At 50.2% G+C, this 16,661-nt stretch overlaps 1 protein-coding gene and 1 non-coding gene across 2 annotated transcripts in view; both read left to right on the forward strand.

The window, feature by feature from the left end:
• FBXL5 (F-box and leucine rich repeat protein 5) overlaps positions 1-16,661 on the forward strand; it is a 157,696-nt gene that overhangs the window by 8,189 nt on the left and 132,846 nt on the right. Inside the window, exons 3-4 of the mRNA XM_033948883.1 lie at positions 6,086-6,181; positions 12,499-12,685. Of these exons, the coding sequence (XP_033804774.1) occupies positions 6,086-6,181; positions 12,499-12,685 (283 nt within the window). The remainder of the gene's footprint in view (positions 1-6,085; positions 6,182-12,498; positions 12,686-16,661) is intronic.
• LOC117352849 lies at positions 563-689 on the forward strand. Its single transcript, XR_004537900.1, has one exon. It is a non-coding gene; the product is annotated as a U6atac minor spliceosomal RNA (small nuclear RNA).

Raw genomic sequence — 16,661 nt, forward strand, 5'->3', positions numbered from 1 at the left:
TTAGATTCGCAGCTACAGGGCAGGGAGGATTGTCGGACCAGGGCTGTTGTCGGTCGGTCGGGGAAGTGCCACAAAAGTAAGGGGACCTGGCCGGCTGTGCTGCAACCGGGGTGGACCGGGCGGACCGCCCCCCTCCCTTGGTAGCCACTCACTCGAACCGCGAGGCTACTCTCCTTCTCCTTACTTGCCCTGCTTGCAGCACAGAGCCGAACGGAAGTCTTCCCGACGTCAGCGCTGACGTCGGAGGGAGGGAGGGAGGGAGGACTTCTGCCGATCCCTGGTGGAGGTGCAGTGGGTCCTTTGCCGATCCCTGGTGGAGGTGCAGTGGGCAGGAGCAAGCTTTCTGAACTCCAACCCTCTGCTAACTGACTGCGCAGACCCAGTTTCTTTGGCTGAGCGGCATGAGCAGGAGCGTGATTTGGCGCTGCTGCTTGGCACTGAGCGGCTTCCTTACTAGCTCCTGCAAATTCCCATCAATCTTTTCCCATCAATCTTGGTGAGACATCTGATGGTACTTCTGGGGCACATGGCTTCCACGGTGCATATTATTCTATTTACAAGAGTGTTGTATGAAAGGAGAGAGGGTTAACACTCCCCTTGATAGTATGGAAGAGGTCCCTGTAACCTATACAACAAGCCTATGGTTAAGGCATTCCCACCTACTTCATAGCATCTAACCAAGTTATACTTCATCTCAAGACTCCTCAATAGACTCTTGCGTGTCAGTGGTCTCAAGCTCATGACCCATTGTTCTCAACACATTACACTTTGACAATCTCTGCAGTGGTGGATGAGCTCTTCCTTGCTTTTCAGGGAATTTTTGTTCCACACACCTCCCCATTAGAAGGTTCTGACCAAGCACTCGGCCTCTTATGCTTGCTGGATTTATCTGGATGGTCTTCGCACTCAAACTTGCTGGTCTACTAGAACCAGTTTTCTCTATCTAAATCTCAGAGCAATCTACGTTGCTCTCAAAACTTTCAGCACATTGTGACTATGTCCTCCTAATCCCCATGAATGTTCAGGTTGCAATGTATTACATAACAAGCAAGGAGGCTCAGGTTCTCTTCTTCTTTGTAAAGAGGCCCAAAGGACTTGGAGCTGGGCGATTGCTCACAATATATTTTTGAAAGCAGTATGCATTCAAGAGAAGTAGTTTTCTCTTGCAGATGGACTCAGCAGGTTTCTCCAGCCACATGACTGGACGCTCAACTCTGCAGTTCTGCATCACATATTCTCTTTTTGGGGGACTCCTCAGATAGACCTGTTTGCGTCCCTCCTCAATCACAAGTTGCCTCAATTTTGCTCAGTTTTCCCAACACCTGGAACCTGATGCATTTCTTCTGGATTGGACACACAAGTTTTTTAATGCGTTTCCTCCAATCCCTCTAATCTTCGATACGCTTGTCAAGCTCAAACAGGAATTGGCCACCATGATTCTGATAGCCCCTCGGTGGCCCAGGCATCCTTGGTTCTCCCTTCTACCTCAGCTCAGTATTAAGGAACCAATACCTGTTCAGACTTTTCCATCTCTTCTTGTGCAGAGTCACAGATATTTCTCCTTCTCAATCTACAGGTTTTACACCTGACAGCTTGGTACTAGAGAATGACACGGTGAAAAAATTGGTCCCCGTCACCGCCCCGTCCCTGTCTCACCATCCCCGTCACCGCCCCGTCCCCGTCTCACCATCCCCGTCACCGCCCCGTCCCCGTCTCACCATCCTCTTCACCGCCCCGTCACCGCCACTGCCACCCCATTCACCGCCCCGTCACCGCCACTGCAATCCCATTCACTTTTCTTTATTTACGTATAAAGGAAACATTCTTTAAAACTTTAAAACTTTAAAACTTAGTTAAATATTAGTTAATAACTATACAAAAACAAAACACGCAGAGAAAAAATTAATTAATATAAATTCTCAAAACTGACACATTTTGATCACTAAATTTAAAATAGTTATTTTTCATACAGTTTTTCAATCACTAATCTTCCACCACCCCTGGGGCTAGCAATGCAAAAACAAACACGACATGTACTTTAAATGCTGCCGTGATTAGCATAGTGACCGCGGCTACGGCTGCAAGTCTCCCCTCCCCCCAGCGATCACGGCAGGAGGGCACCCAACCCCTCCTGTAGACCCCCCCAACGGCCCTCCCGACAATCGCAGCAGAAGGGTACCCAACCCCTCCTGCCGGTCCTCCCAATGGCCTCCCCTAAGATCGCCGGCAGGAGGGTACCCAACCCCTCCTGCTGGACCCCCCCCCCAACGAACCCTCCCACCCCGGAACCCCCTTAGTCTTACTTTCCAAGTTGGACCGGACGGCTCCTCACACATATGGCTAGCAGGCTTGCCTCCGTCCAAATGAGGCGGGCCCGCCCCTACCCTGCCCAACCCACAGGATCCTAGGGCCTGATTGGTCTAGGCACCTAAAGCCACTCCCGCTATAGGAGGGGCCTTAGGTGCTTGGGCCAATCAGGCCCTAGGATCCTGTGGGTTAGGCAGGGGAGGGGAGGGGCGGGCCCGCCTCATTTGGACGGAGGCAGGCCTGCTGGCCAGACGAGCGAGGAGCTGTCCGGTCCAACTTGGAAAGTAAGACGAAGGGGGTTCCGGGGTGGGAGGGTTCGTTGGGGGGGGGTCCAGCAGGAGGGGTTGGGTACCCTCCTGCCGGCGATCTTAGGGGAGGCCATTGGGAGGCAGGGGAGGGGAGGGGCGGGCCCGCCTCATTTGGACGGAGGCAGGCCTGCTGGCCAGACGAGCGAGGAGCTGTCCGGTCCAACTTGGAAAGTAAGACTAAGGGGGTTCCGGGGTGGGAGGGTTCGTTGGGGGGGGGGGGTCCAGCAGGAGGGGTTGGGTACCCTCCTGCCGGCGATCTTAGGGGAGGCCATTGGGAGGACCGGCAGGAGGGGTTGGGTACCCTTCTGCTGCGATTGGCAGGAAGGGTTGATCTGACAAATGAGGAGCACGGTGAAACACAGGTAAATAGCGGTTCCTAGAAGGGGGTACATTGGCCCGCGGGGACAAACCTGTTCACCGTTTCCGCGGTCGGTGAATGGCCTTGTCCCCGTCACCGCAGCGACTGCTAGTTTTCTTCCCCGTTTTCGGCGGTGACCCGCGGCTTAAATGCGGTGGCCGCGGGTAAACCGTCACCGTGTCATTCTCTACTTGGTACCTCTTGGGTTCACATTAGCTGAGGTTCATCTTTCTCATCCTGTAATACTTAACTTAGAAGCGTCATGAAAACCGTCTAAGCGAGTTTTTGTGTGCCAGTGTGAGAATGTCAGAGCTTGAATTGGAGCAACGAACAAATATTAAATTTCTTGTTAAACTTGTCAAGAGTGGAAGTGAAATTATGGGCATGTTAGTCCAGGTTTATGGGGATAATGCCATGAAGAAAATGGCAATGTACAAATAGATTAAGTGTTTTTCCAAGGGGAGAGAAAGCATCACTGATGAAGAAAGATCAAGGTGGCCAGTAACGAGCAGAACCGATTATTGAGTGTCAAAATCATCATCTGATTGTGAGAAGAATAGCAGACCAAGTAAACATTGATAGCGAAACAGGAAAATCTTGACATAAGAAAAATGGTCCCGAAGGAGCTTACTGATGAACAAAAGCAAAGGAGAGTTGAAGTTTGCCATGACCTTTTGGAGAGATAAGACAATATTTTGGGCCATGTTATCCAGGGCTGTGGAGTCGGTAGATAAATCCTTTGACTCCGACTCCTCAGTTTCTGGTACCCCACGACTCCGACTCCAGGTATCTAAAATGTCTCCGACAGCCCTGGTGATAAAATAAGGGTGTACCAATACAACCCTGAAACAAAATGTCAGTGTGCACAATGGAGGTCAGCCAGTTCTCTGCGATTAAAAAAGTTCCACCAGTCCAAATCAAGGGTCAAAATGATGTTGCTAACCTTTTTTGATATCAGAGAGATTGTTCATTACGAGTTTGTACCAACTAGACAAACGCTTAACCAAGTTTACTATTTGGAAGTTCTGCGTGAAAAATTTAGATAAAGGCTGCGTGAAATTTAGATACAATTTAGAAAAGGCTGTGTGAAAAATTTAGATAAAAATGTCCTGAACTTTTTGCCAATGATTCATGGCTTTTGCATCATGATAGTGCACCAGCTCACATGGCACTGTCTGTGAGGGAGTTTTTAACCAGAAAACAAATAACTGTATTGGAACACCCTCCCTACTCACTTGATCTGGCCCCCAATGACTTTTTTTCTTTACCCGAAGATAAAGGAAATATTGAAAGGAAGATATTTTGATGTCATTCAGGACATCAAGAGTAATACAGCAACAGCTCTGATGGGCATTTCAAAAAAAAAGGGTTCCAAAATTGCTTTGAAGGGTAGATTAGGCACTGGCGTTGGTGCATAGTTTCCCAAGGGGGAAGCAATAAGGTATGTAGCACTTTTTCTAGGATGAGTTTGCAAAACTTAATTGTCAGACCTTGTATACTTCACAATATTAATCCCCATGGTAAGTGGTAATTACTGCCTGCTTTGTGTTACTTTTTGCTTCTTAAGTTAATATTGTTCTCTGTTATATTGACAAACTAGCCAATCTCTCACTATTCATAGTGTTGCTGTGTGGGCTGTGAGCCTAGTTATGTCCTAGATATACAACTTAGAATGACACGGTGGCTGTTACCTGTGGCTAGCTGCAGGTAACCCGCTGAAACTGGGAGAAAAAAAAAGTGGTCACCGCGGGTACGGGGACAAGGCCATGGAATGGCCTTATCTCCGCAGATAAGAGAGGGAATGTGCGGTCCAGCAGCTCCCTCAAGTTCAAGTTTCTTTATTTTTGATATACCATCTATAAAAATACATGTCTAGACAGTGTATATTATAAAAAATTATAGAAAACAATTAAAATAAGTAAATAAAAACAATAATTTATCAAATATTATTAAAAAAAAAAATTTGGACCTCCTCCTTCCTAATGATCGCCGCCGTCTGAGCATCTTATCTCCCTCCCTCCCTCCCTCCCTTCCCCTTCGCTGGCGATTTTTAATTTTCTCTCAACGGGCAGCCGGAGCCTTGAAGTTGCATGTGGCTGCAGGAAAGTTCTCCTTTGACGCAACCGGAAACAGGAAGTTGCGTCAGAGGAGAAGCTTCTGGCAGCCACACGTGAATTCAAGGCTTCAGCTGCTTGTTGAGCGAAAATTAAAAAATGCCAGTGAAGGTAAGGGGAAGAAGGGATAGAGATGCTTGGACCGCAGCGAGCGGGAGGGAGGGGGCTGCTGGACCGCGTAAAGGGTGCTGAAGGGGGGTGGAGAGGAACAGACGCTGAAGGGAAATGGGGAAGAGAGAGTGGGGGAAGAGAGAGTGGGAGAAGACGGAATGGGGAAGAGAGAGTGGGGAGAAGATGCTGAAGGGAACTTGATGGAAGGAGGGGATAAAGAAAAAGAGGCACATGCTGGGGAGACAGATACCAGATCTGAGGAGAGGAAAGGAGGAGAGAGATGCTAAAAACCACCTGGGTGAGGGAAGGAAAGATGGAAGGGAAGAAGACAGAGATGCCAGACTACGGGGGGAGCGGAGGGAAGAAGATGGGTAGATGGGTGCCAGACCAATTAGGGTGTGTGTGAAGGGAGAGATGGAAGGGAAAGGCACAGTAACAGAGCATATGGAAGAAGCAGACAGTGGATGGAAGGAATTGAATGAGGAAAGCAGAACCAGACAACAAAGGTAGAAAAAAAATTCTTTTTTTTTTTTTTTTTGCTTTAGGATAAAGTAGTATATTAGTTGTGTTGATAAACATTTACAAACAAAGCCCTGCCAGCTGAAGATCTCTTTCTCTAGTTTGGCAGCCAGAACTTTGATTTATAAAATGACAATTGTACAGAATATTGTTTCTTTTTATACTTTAATAAAATAAGTTCAGTATAAAACTATTTGAGGCTTGTGTGGATTGGATCAGATGGTTTGCGGGGATGGGGCAGGGACGGGGACTGAGCTCGTGGGGTTGAGCTCAAAGGGATAGGGTGGAGATGGGGACAAATTTTTTCAGTGTCATTCTCTAGTGCAATTCTAAAGTACTGCAATTACATCTTCATCTTCTTTTCTCAGAACGAGTATGAGCAGCTGAACTATGCCAAACAGCTGAAAGAGAGACTGGAAGCTTTTACCAGGGATTTCCTTCCTCATATGAAAGAGGAGGAGGAGGTGGGTTTTGGACTGCTCTGCTTAATGCCCAGATAAACTGAGTTACAATAATCTAGCTGAGAAAGCATAGTGGATTGTACCAATACTGAGAAATGTTCTTGATTGAATAGTAATCTGACCTTCCTCAACATGCGCAGACTAAAAAAACACTTTTTTGTCAAGGAATTTATCTGTTCATGAAATGTAAATTATGAGTCCAAGATGACACCCAAGACTCTAGATGGAAAATCTATATGTAATGTAATACCTGTTTTTAATGTAACAGAGGAAGGGAGGTTTTCTAATTTTGACCCAATCCAATGCAATTTGGTTTTGGCAGCGTTCAGTTTCATTTGAATAGACAAAGCCCACAGTTGAAGTTTAGAAATGCAGCAGTATATACTAGGGACCAGGTTGTTAAGAACAGGATCAACTTCTAATAAAATAAAAATATCATCTGCATAGGTATATATAGTCTCTGCTGATGAAAGGAAAATTTTTTTAAGAGAAGTCATATATACATTAATCAAGATTGGTGACAGCGGAGAGCCCTGTGGCACCCCACAGCTGGATTTCCAAGTGGAGGAAGTTTCACCCTCCAAATATACCTCATAAGATCGCAATGAGAGGAATTTACTAAACCAATTCAGTACAACTTGGTTTAAACCAATATCTGATAACATACGAATCAGGATGTCGTGATGAATGACATCAAATGGAGCCGACAGATCAAATTGCAACAATACCGCACATTTATTTTGTATCTGTAAATTTTGAATCTTTGAGATTAACAATAATGGGAAAATCCCCGTACTAAAGTTTGGTCTAAACCCATGTTGACATGCTTGGGTCCAGATCATAGGGCTTCCACCTGTACCCGTTGTGCTACTCTAAAGAAGCGCACTCTAAAGAACAGGCAGCTTCAACAGAAACTTTTGTTCGGTGCCGTGATGGCTGATCCTTTGGCATCGGCACCGGCGTCGACGGCATCTCAGCTGGCGCCTACTTCATCGACGCCGCGCGATACCGCCTCGGCGTTGCACCCCTCAGGTAAGCCGGCTAAGAAGCCTTCCGCTTTGGAGCGTCCTCCGGTCGCTGTGGCAGAGAGTCCAGTCCTGCCGACCTCGAGGCGCCCCCGTAAACGCTCCTCCCCTATCGAGGTGAGTGCATCCTCCTCGGCCTCCTCATCCTCTGGGCGTCGAGCGGCACCGCAGGTACCGCAGAAAAAGAAAGTGATACCGGTGCCTTCCTTGGATGACCGGATTACGGCTATCCTCCAAGTCCAACTTAAGGAGCAATTACAACAACTCCTTCCTGCTCTGTTGGCACCAAACCTTCCAGTCCCGGTCCGATCTGAGCCGCTGGTGCCGGCCGTAGAGCAGCCTCTATTGTCAGCTTCTACTCTGTCGGTACCCGTCCATTCTGCCTCCTCGACTTCCATGCCAATTTTGTCTGCGGAACCGAGAGGTCTTCATCGGGCTGTTCAAACCACCGAACCCCCACTACTTTCTGATCAGTCCCGGCACCAACAACCTTTAACTTCCTCAGGTGCCGCCTCCTTGCGTTCCGGGAATTCGGTGCGTAAGACCCGGCACGCTGAGCCTTCCACACCGGACTCCCGGGGCCGTGTCTCTCAGGTACGGGACCCTGATCTGTGGGATGACTCTGAGGATCCTCTGCTCTCTGAGGACGAGGTTTCTTCAGTTGAAGAGGACCCCTCTCTACGGGAACCTTCTTCTAGACAGGAACATTCCTCCTTTACCTCCTTTTTAAAGGAGATGTGTGAGTCTCTGTCTATTCCTTTGGAGGCTGAATCCAAGAAATCTAAGGCATTTCTTTAAGCTTTGGACTTTGATCAGCCTCCAAAGGAATTCCTTAAATTGCCTCTTCATGACATTTTGAGGGAGACTTTTTACAAAAATCTTGAGACACCTTTAACAATCCCTGGTGCTCCTCGCAAGTTGGATACCTTATACAAAGTCATTCCCATTCCAGGTTTTGACAAACCCCATCTACCGCTTGAATCTCTGTTGATTGAGTCCACCCTAAAAAAGTCTGCGGGCACTAGTGTCTATGCTTTTGTCCCTCCTGGCAGAGAGGGGAAGGCCATGGATAAGTTTGACAAGCGTTTGTACCAAAATGCTATGCTTGCCAACCGATCAGGCAATTTTTCCGTCTATTTGAAACACCTTATTCAACAACTGGCTTCTTTTGAGAAGTACTTGCCTGAACGGAAACTCCCTTCTTTCCACCAATACACTTCCAGCCTATTACAGCTTAGGAAATTTATGGTCCGTTCAATCTACGACACCTTTGAACTCACCTCGAGGGCTACTGCGATGGATGTGGCTATGCGCCGTCTCGCTTGGCTTAGGGTTTCGGAGCTTGATATCAATCACCAGGATCGCCTTGCCAATGCTCCTTGCCTTGGAGATGAGTTATTTGGTGACTCTCTCGATTCTACCACACAGAAATTGTCGGCACATGAGACTCGCTGGGACACTCTTCTCAAGAACAAAAAGAAGCCTCAACCTGCGCGGCCTTTTCGCCCCCAGTCCTCTTATCAGCGCTGCTACTCTGCTAGACCCTTACCATCTGCTCCTCAGCAGCCTAGGCGTCAACGTCAGCAGCAACGCCAACAACCTCGTGCTCCGCAGCAGCAAGTGAAACCTGCTGTGCAACTGAAGTCAACTCAACCCTTTTGACTTCATTCTCCAGAGCCTAGCCAGTCTTCCATCATCTTCTCTTCTGCCTCAACCCATAGGAGGACGTCTTTCTGCTTTCCTCAGTTGTTGGGAGCTCATCACTACAGACCAGTGGGTTCTAAACATCATTCGCCACGGCTATTCTCTCAACTTTCAGACTCTTCCCAGCCAAAGTCCTCCAAAAGAGTCTGCTTTGAACACATCTCAGTTCGCTCTCCTTCTTCAGGAGGTACAATCCCTCCTTCTTCTGAACGCCATCGAGGAAGTTCCTCCCGATCAGAAGGGACAGGGATTTTACTCCCGTTATTTTCTGGTTCCCAAAAAAACCGGGGACCTCAGACCCATATTAGATCTCCGGGATCTCAACAAATGCTTGATCAAAGAAAAGTTCAAAATGCTTTCTCTAGCCACACTTTATCCTCCTCATTCAGGACGACTGGCTATGCTCTCTCGATCTCAAGGAGGCCTACACTCACATCCCAGTCAATCTAGCCTCCGGACAGTATCTCCGCTTCATGATAAATCACTGTCATTACAAAGTGTTACCCTTCGGTCTTGCCTCCTCTCCCAGGGTTTTCACAAAGTGTCTCATTGTGGTGGCCGCTTTTCTACGCACTCACCATCTCCAAGTCTTCCCATACCTGGACGACTGGTTAATCAAGGCTCCTTCGTTTCAAGAAGTGCTTCAGGCCACCAACCACACCATCCTATTTCTCCAAATTCTGGGATTTGAGATCAATCTGCCCAAATCACATCTCATTCCCACTCAGCGGCTTCAGTTCATTGGAGCGATCCTGGACACTGTTCTCATGAGGGCATTTCTTCCATCCAACCGCCTTCAGACTCTCCTTCATCTCTGTCAGCAGGTGCTTCCACAGCCTTCCATCTCTGCACAACACATGATGATACTCTTGGGTCACATGGCCTCAACAGTTCATGTCACCCTCTTCGCACGTCTTCACCTGCGCACGCCTTAATGGACCTTAGCCACTCAATGGTCCCAGGCGACAGATCCTTCTTCGCGACACATATCTGTGACATCGTCTCTTTGACAGTCTCTGCAATGGTGGTTGAAATCTTACAATCTCTCCAGAGGCCTTCTGTTCCATCTGCCTCATCATCATCTGGTCATCACCACAGAAGCGTCCCCCTATGCCTGGGGAGCTCACTTGAACGAATTCCAAACTCAGGGTCTTTGGACTGCCCAGGAAAAGAAACATCACATCAATTTCCTGGAACTCCGAGCGATGTTTTATGCCCTCAAGGCTTTCCAGCATTTCCTCTTTCCTCAAGTTCTACTACTTTGCACAGACAATCAAGTTGCAATGTACTACATCAACAAACAAGGTGGGACGGGCTCTCGCCTCTTGTGTCAGGAGGCTCAAAAGATTGGTCTTGGGCGAAAGCTCGTCATTTATTCCTGAAAGCGGTCTACATTCAGGGAGAACAGAATTCCTTGGTAGACAATCTCAGCAGAATTCTCCAACCCATAACTCTCCAGTCCATTTTCGCTCATTGGGGCACTCCTCAGGTGGACCTTTTTGCAGCTCCTCACAATCATCAACTGCCCCAATTTTGCTCCAGACTCTACTCCCCTCACCGTCTGGCAGCAGATGCGTTTCTCCTGGATTGGACAAATCTATTCCTTTATGCATTTCCTCCTCTACCTCTCATGTTGTGGACCTTGTTCAAGCTCAAGAGGGAACAAGTCACCATGATTCTCATCGCTCCACGGTGGCCTAGGCAGCATTGGTTCTCCCTTCTACTTCAACTCAGTTCCAGGGAGCCCATACTTCTTCCACTGTTTCCTTCTCTGCTTACTCAGCATCAGCAGTCCCTCCTACATCCCAACCTACAGTCTCTGCACCTGACAGCTTGGTATCTCTCGGGCTGACCTCGGCCCATTCACTTCTTTCTCAGCCTGTCTGTTCTATTCTTGATGCTTCCAGGAAGCCGGCCACTCTTCAATGCTATCAACAGAAGTGGACCCGGTTTTCTTCCTGGTGCCTTCTGCATCATCATAATCCAACTTCGCTAGCAGTAGAACTAGTGTTGGATTATCTCCTCTTTTTGTCTAACTCTGGTCTCAAATCTACTTCTATCAGAGTCCACCTCAGTGCCATTACTGCATTTCATGAGCCAGTTCACGGAAAACCTCTTACTGCTCATCCTTTGGTTTCCAGATTCATGCGGGGGCTTTTCAATGTGAAACCACCTCTCAAGTCCCCTCCTGTGGTCTGGGATCTTAATGTGATTCTTTCCGCCTTAATGAAGCCTCCTTTTGAACCATTGGCCACAGCTCATTTCAAATTTCTCACTTGGAAAGTGGTCTTCCTTATTGCTCTCACCTCTGCCAGGAGGGTCAGTGAATTGCATGCACTAGTTGCCGATTCACCTTTCACGGTCTTTCACCATGACAAGGTGGTTCTGCGTACACATCCAAAGTTCCTCCCTAAGGTTGTATCTGACTTTCATCTTAACCAGTCCATTGTCCTGCCTGTATTCTTCCCGAAACCTCATTCTCATCCTGGAGAACAGGCTTTGCATTCTTTGGACTTGTAAGCGTGCTTTGGCTTACTATTTAGACCGCACTAAGCCTCACAGATCGTCTCCCCAACTTTTTCTGTCCTTTGATCCAAATAAGTTGTGACATCCTGTTTCTAAACGTACGTTATCCAATTGGCTTGCTGCTTGCATCTCATTCTGTTATGCTCAGACCGGACTGACACTGGAAGGTTCTGTCACGGCCCATAAGGTTAGAGCTATGGCAGCATCTGTAGCTTTCCTCAGATCAACTCCTATTGAGGAAATCTGCAAGGCTGCTACTTGGTCCTCAGTTCATACTTTCACAGCTCATTATTGTCTGGATGCATTCTCCAGACGGGATGGACACTTCGGCCAATCTGTTTTACAAAATTTATTTTCCTAATGGCCAACCTTCCCTCCATCCCTCTTTTTGTTACCTTGGAGGTCACCCATCAGTTAAGAATATGCTGCCTGCTTGTCCTGGGATAAAGCACAGTTACTTACCGTAACAGAAGTTATCCAGGGACAGCAGGCAGATATTCTTACGTCCCACCCACCTCCCTGTGTTGGCTTCTTAGCTGGCTTATCCTAACTGGGGACCGCGCGCCTCCGTCGGGCGGGAAGGCACTCGCGCATGCGCAGTGTGGCCTAGCTAGAACTTTCTAAGTTCTTAGAGTGTAATCACTCTAAAATTGTCCGTACCGGGCTCCGTCGGTGCCGTCACCCATCAGTTAAGAATATCTGCCTGCTGTCCCTGGATAACACCTGTTACGGTAAGTAACTGTGCTTTCTCCGAGGACAGCAGGTATATATTCTCAGAGCCTAGTTGGCTTCTTAGCTTTGTTACTGAACTGCAGGTCCCGTGAGCTGATGACTGGCAGGAAGGCATCAGTATGTGTGTGGTACAGGCTGTGCTTAAAATTTAAAGTGACAGTACACTTGTCATCCATGGAACCTGGTACAGTCAAAATCACCCACATGAGAGAATATACCTGTATACCTGCCTCAGGTAAGTATCTTTGCTTTCTTGGTAAATTGAACATTATATTATGTAAAATAAGAGATAATTTGCAAAATTACTCATATACGTCCTTTCTTGTGACCCAGGTTTTTCAGCCCATGTTGATGGAATATTTTACTTATGATGAACTGAAGGACATTAAAAAGAAAGTAATTGCTCAGCATTGTTCTCACAAGGATACTGCAGAACTCCGTAAGGGTCTAAATGTTTGGAATCAGGCTCAAGAACTCCAGAAGGTGTACAAGTACTCTGTGGATGAGAAGGCAGATCAGGGTGAGTTCTCTTTTTTTGTCAAACAAGTTCATTGCAATGTTCACAGAAAATATTTACCTTTGTATTAATATGGTTATATAATATTTTCTGAATACTTTTTCAAGATCTTAAGTGGATTCAAAGTTGATGTGATTAGAAACCTGTGTTTATCCCAGGACAAGCAGGCAGCATATTCTCACATGTGGCAGCATATTCTCACATGTGGGTGACGTCATCTACGGAGCCCCAGCGCGGACAGCTTTTCAAGCAAACTTGATTGAAGTTTCAAGTTTGCTACACTGCACCACGCATGTGCATGCCTTCTTGCCCACTAGAGGGCGCATCCCACCTCGTGGTCCTCAGTTCAGTTTTTTCCGCGGAGCCAGAAGCCCTGTGGAAATTGAGCTCTGCTGTTTTTTGCCTTCTGTCGCCGCGTCCGGTGGATTTTAATCGGTCGTTGTGCTTACTTTATTGTTTTTTCGGTTGTTTTGACAGTTCGTTAAAAAAAAAATATATATATATTTTCTTTCCGTCGGCTCCGGGGGCTCCCGTGAGCCGCGGCCGCGACCGGCCTTGCTTTCGGCCGGGTCGTTTTTTCATGACCCGTCCCTTGACGGGTTTCAAGAAGTGCACCCGGTGTGAGCGGTTACTTTCCATCACCAATCCACACAGGTGGTGCTTGCTCTGCTTAGGGCCTGAGCATCCGACTGACTCGTGCGATCGGTGCTCCACTTTCCAGGCCAGAGCGCTCCGCCGACGCCGTGCCAGGATGGCGGAGCTCTTCGCGGTTGACTCCGCGCCGGGGAAGGCCTCGACGTCGGCCTCGGCTTCGGCCCCGGCCTTGACCTCGGCCTCGGGATCCTCGGCGTCGCCGCGTCCTTCGACATCGCAGACTACTCCTTCGACAAAACCTGCCTCGGGTAAGTCCTCTCTTCCATCCCCGACTCCAGGGTCGACGAAGAAGCCATCTTCGGGCTCCTCAAAGGTGGGTGGGTCGTCCTCGGCCCCGCCCAGAACTACGGCCACTAATGCCCCGAGGGAATACTCGAGACCGAGGTCGCCCTCCAGGGAGCATCCCCCGGCCTCGGACCTGCCCACCATGGTGGGGATCCCGGCGTTCCAAGACTTGCTCCGAGCATTGATTGCCTCGGAGCTGTCTGGGGCCCTCGAGCATTTGCAGCAGGCTTCGGCCTCGACAGCTTCGGCCTCGAGGGCCCCGACCTCGGCGGCCTCGGTCTCGACTCCCTCGATCTCGGGTACCGGGGCGGCACCGACCTCGGCTCCGACCTTACCCTTGACTTCGACCTCGGGGGCCCCGCCTGAGAGTAGCGTTAGACCCCGTGACAAGGTACGCAGGGTGAGGCGGATCTCCTCCTCCTCTTCCTCGAGGTCCTCCCGGGACTCCTCGGGCCGGCCTCGGGCGAGGCGTCGTCCGAGGAAGCCTAAGCGTTCGCGAGGTTCTCCTCGGCGACGTGGTCGCTCCTCGCCGCTCGGGGGCGAGGCATTACGGGTCTCGGAGCTTCGCCTCGACAACCCGAGGCTGCTCCATTCCCCAGCGAGAGGGGGTTCGCGTGACTCCTCGCCAAAGAGGAGGGGGCGTGCCTCGGTACCTCGGACACCTGGGACCTCTCCCAGGGGTTCTTCGAGACGTAGACGTTCCCCGACCCCCTCGAGGCCATTGGATCTGGCCTCTTGGGAATCCGGGTCCGGTAGGGAACCACGCTATTCCCACGAGGCTTCCCCCTTCTGTTCGGCGGGGAGGTCGAGAACCCCCTCGCCACCCGCCAGACCGTCCTCTTTTTCCAGTTTCGTGCAGGACATGGCACGTGCCTTGGTTCTAGACCTCATGGCGGGATCTCAATACACCAAAGGGTTCCTCGAGGAGCAGGACCTTCCCACTCCCCCGAGGGAAACTCCCCGACTTCCCTTGAATAAGGTCCTTCATCAGACCTTCCTTAAGAACCTGACTTCACCTCTTACGGTCACAGCGGTGCCGTCTAAGATGGAGTCCAAGTATAGGACTATTCCACCCAAGGGATTCGATAAGGCTCAACTCTCCCACCAGTCTTTGCTTGTTGAGTCGGCGCTGAAAAAGTCACAACCCTCCAGAGTTTCTGTGGCGGTCCCGCCCGGCAGGGAGGGTCGGACCCTGGACAAGTTTGGTTGTCGCCTCTATTCGAATTCCGTTATGGCAACCAGGGTGCTCAATTATGCCTTTACATTCTCATCCTATTTACGTGGCATGGTGAAGGACCTGCCTCAGTATCACGACGATCTACCAGATGCCCGTAGGGAAGGATTCGCCAGGTTTATGTCCAACCTGTCTCAATTGCGCCTGTACCTGTTTCACGCTGTGTACGACGCGTTTGAGCTGGTGTCGAGGGTGTCTGCATTTGCTGTAGCTATGCGCCGACTAGCGTGGCTACGCACCCTCGATATGGATCCAAACCTGCAGGAACGCCTAGCGGACTTACCTTGCGTGGGGTCCGAGTTATTTGATGAATCCCTAGAGGCGGCGACCAAACGGTTGTCGGAGCAGGAGCGCTCGTTGGCCTCGTTGGTCCGTCCGAAACCTCGGGCCACGCCGCAGAAACCCTTCCGGCCTCCTCCGAGGCGTTACCCTCAGAAGTCGACGCCGGCCTTTTCTAGGCCTCCGCCACGGCGTCCACCTCAACAGGGAAGAGGGGGACAAACGAAACCTCCGGCGCAGGGTCCGTCCAAGCCAGCGCCGTCCTTTTGACGGGCTATGCGGATGGGGCCGGCCCCCCTCCGCGATCGCGCCGGACCCCCTTCCCATAGGGGGTCGACTCCGGTCCTTTTATGCGGCTTGGACCGAGATAACATCCGACGCTTGGGTGCTCCGGACCGTCTCCGAGGGCTACTCTCTCAACTTCTGGTCTGCGCCGTCGGAACAGTCACCGGGGGCTTGCCCATACAATCGGACCCAGCTCCCCATCCTCATGGCCGAGGCCAGGGCCTTGTTGAGGCTTCGGGCGGTGGAACCTGTACCCCCCGATCAGCGGGGGTGGGGGTTTTACTCCCGTTACTTTTTGGTCCCAAAAAAGACCGGGGACTTGGGCCCCATTCTAGACCTCAGAAAGCTCAACAAGTTCCTGGTCCGGGAGAAGTTCCGGATGTTGTCACTTCCGGTATTGTATCCTCTCTTGGAGGAAGGGGACTGGATGTGCTCCCTGGACCTGAAGGAAGCGTATACCCATGTTCCGGTGCATCCCACCTTCCGCAAATTCTTACGGTTCCAGGTGGGCGAGCTACACCTACAGTACCGGGTCCTCCCCTTCGGCCTGGCTTCGTCCCCTCGAGTCTTCACGAAGTGTATGGTGGTAGTCGCTGCAGCCCTGAGGTCTCGGGGGCTTCAGGTCTTCCCATACCTGGACGATTGGCTGATCAAGGCCCCAACCAGGGAGGGGGTTATCTCAGCGACCCTACAGTCTATCATCTTCCTTCAGCGACTGGGGTTCGAAGTGAACTTTCCCATGTCACAGTTGTGCCCAACCCAATCACTTCAATTTATAGGCGCAGTGCTGGACACTGTTTGCCTTCGTTCGTTCCTCCCTCCTCCTCGTTTGGAGGCTTTGGTTCGGTTGAGCTGTCTGATTTCTCGGCTACCTGTTGTGTCGGCTCAGCGCATGATGATGCTTCTGGGCCACATGGCGTCTACGGTCCACGTCACTCCGTTCGCCAGACTGCACCTGAGAATTCCTCAGTGGACTCTGGCCTCTCAGTGGCGCCAGGATTGCGATCCTGTCTCTTGTCTCATAGCGGTGACTCCTTCTTTGAGACGATCGCTCCGTTGGTGGACCGACTCTTCGAATCTTTCCGGGGGTTTGCTCTTTCTCGTCCCTCCACATCGCAAGGTTCTGACCACGGACTCCTCGGAGTACGCGTGGGGGGCCCACCTCGACGGTCTGCGGACCCAGGGCCTGTGGTCGGCGGAGGACCGACGCTGTCACATCAATGTGTTGGAGCTTCGTGCCAT

Source organism: Geotrypetes seraphini, chromosome 1, assembly GCF_902459505.1.
Source record: "Geotrypetes seraphini chromosome 1, aGeoSer1.1, whole genome shotgun sequence".
In the NCBI taxonomy this organism is placed as follows: Eukaryota; Metazoa; Chordata; class Amphibia; order Gymnophiona; family Dermophiidae; genus Geotrypetes; species Geotrypetes seraphini.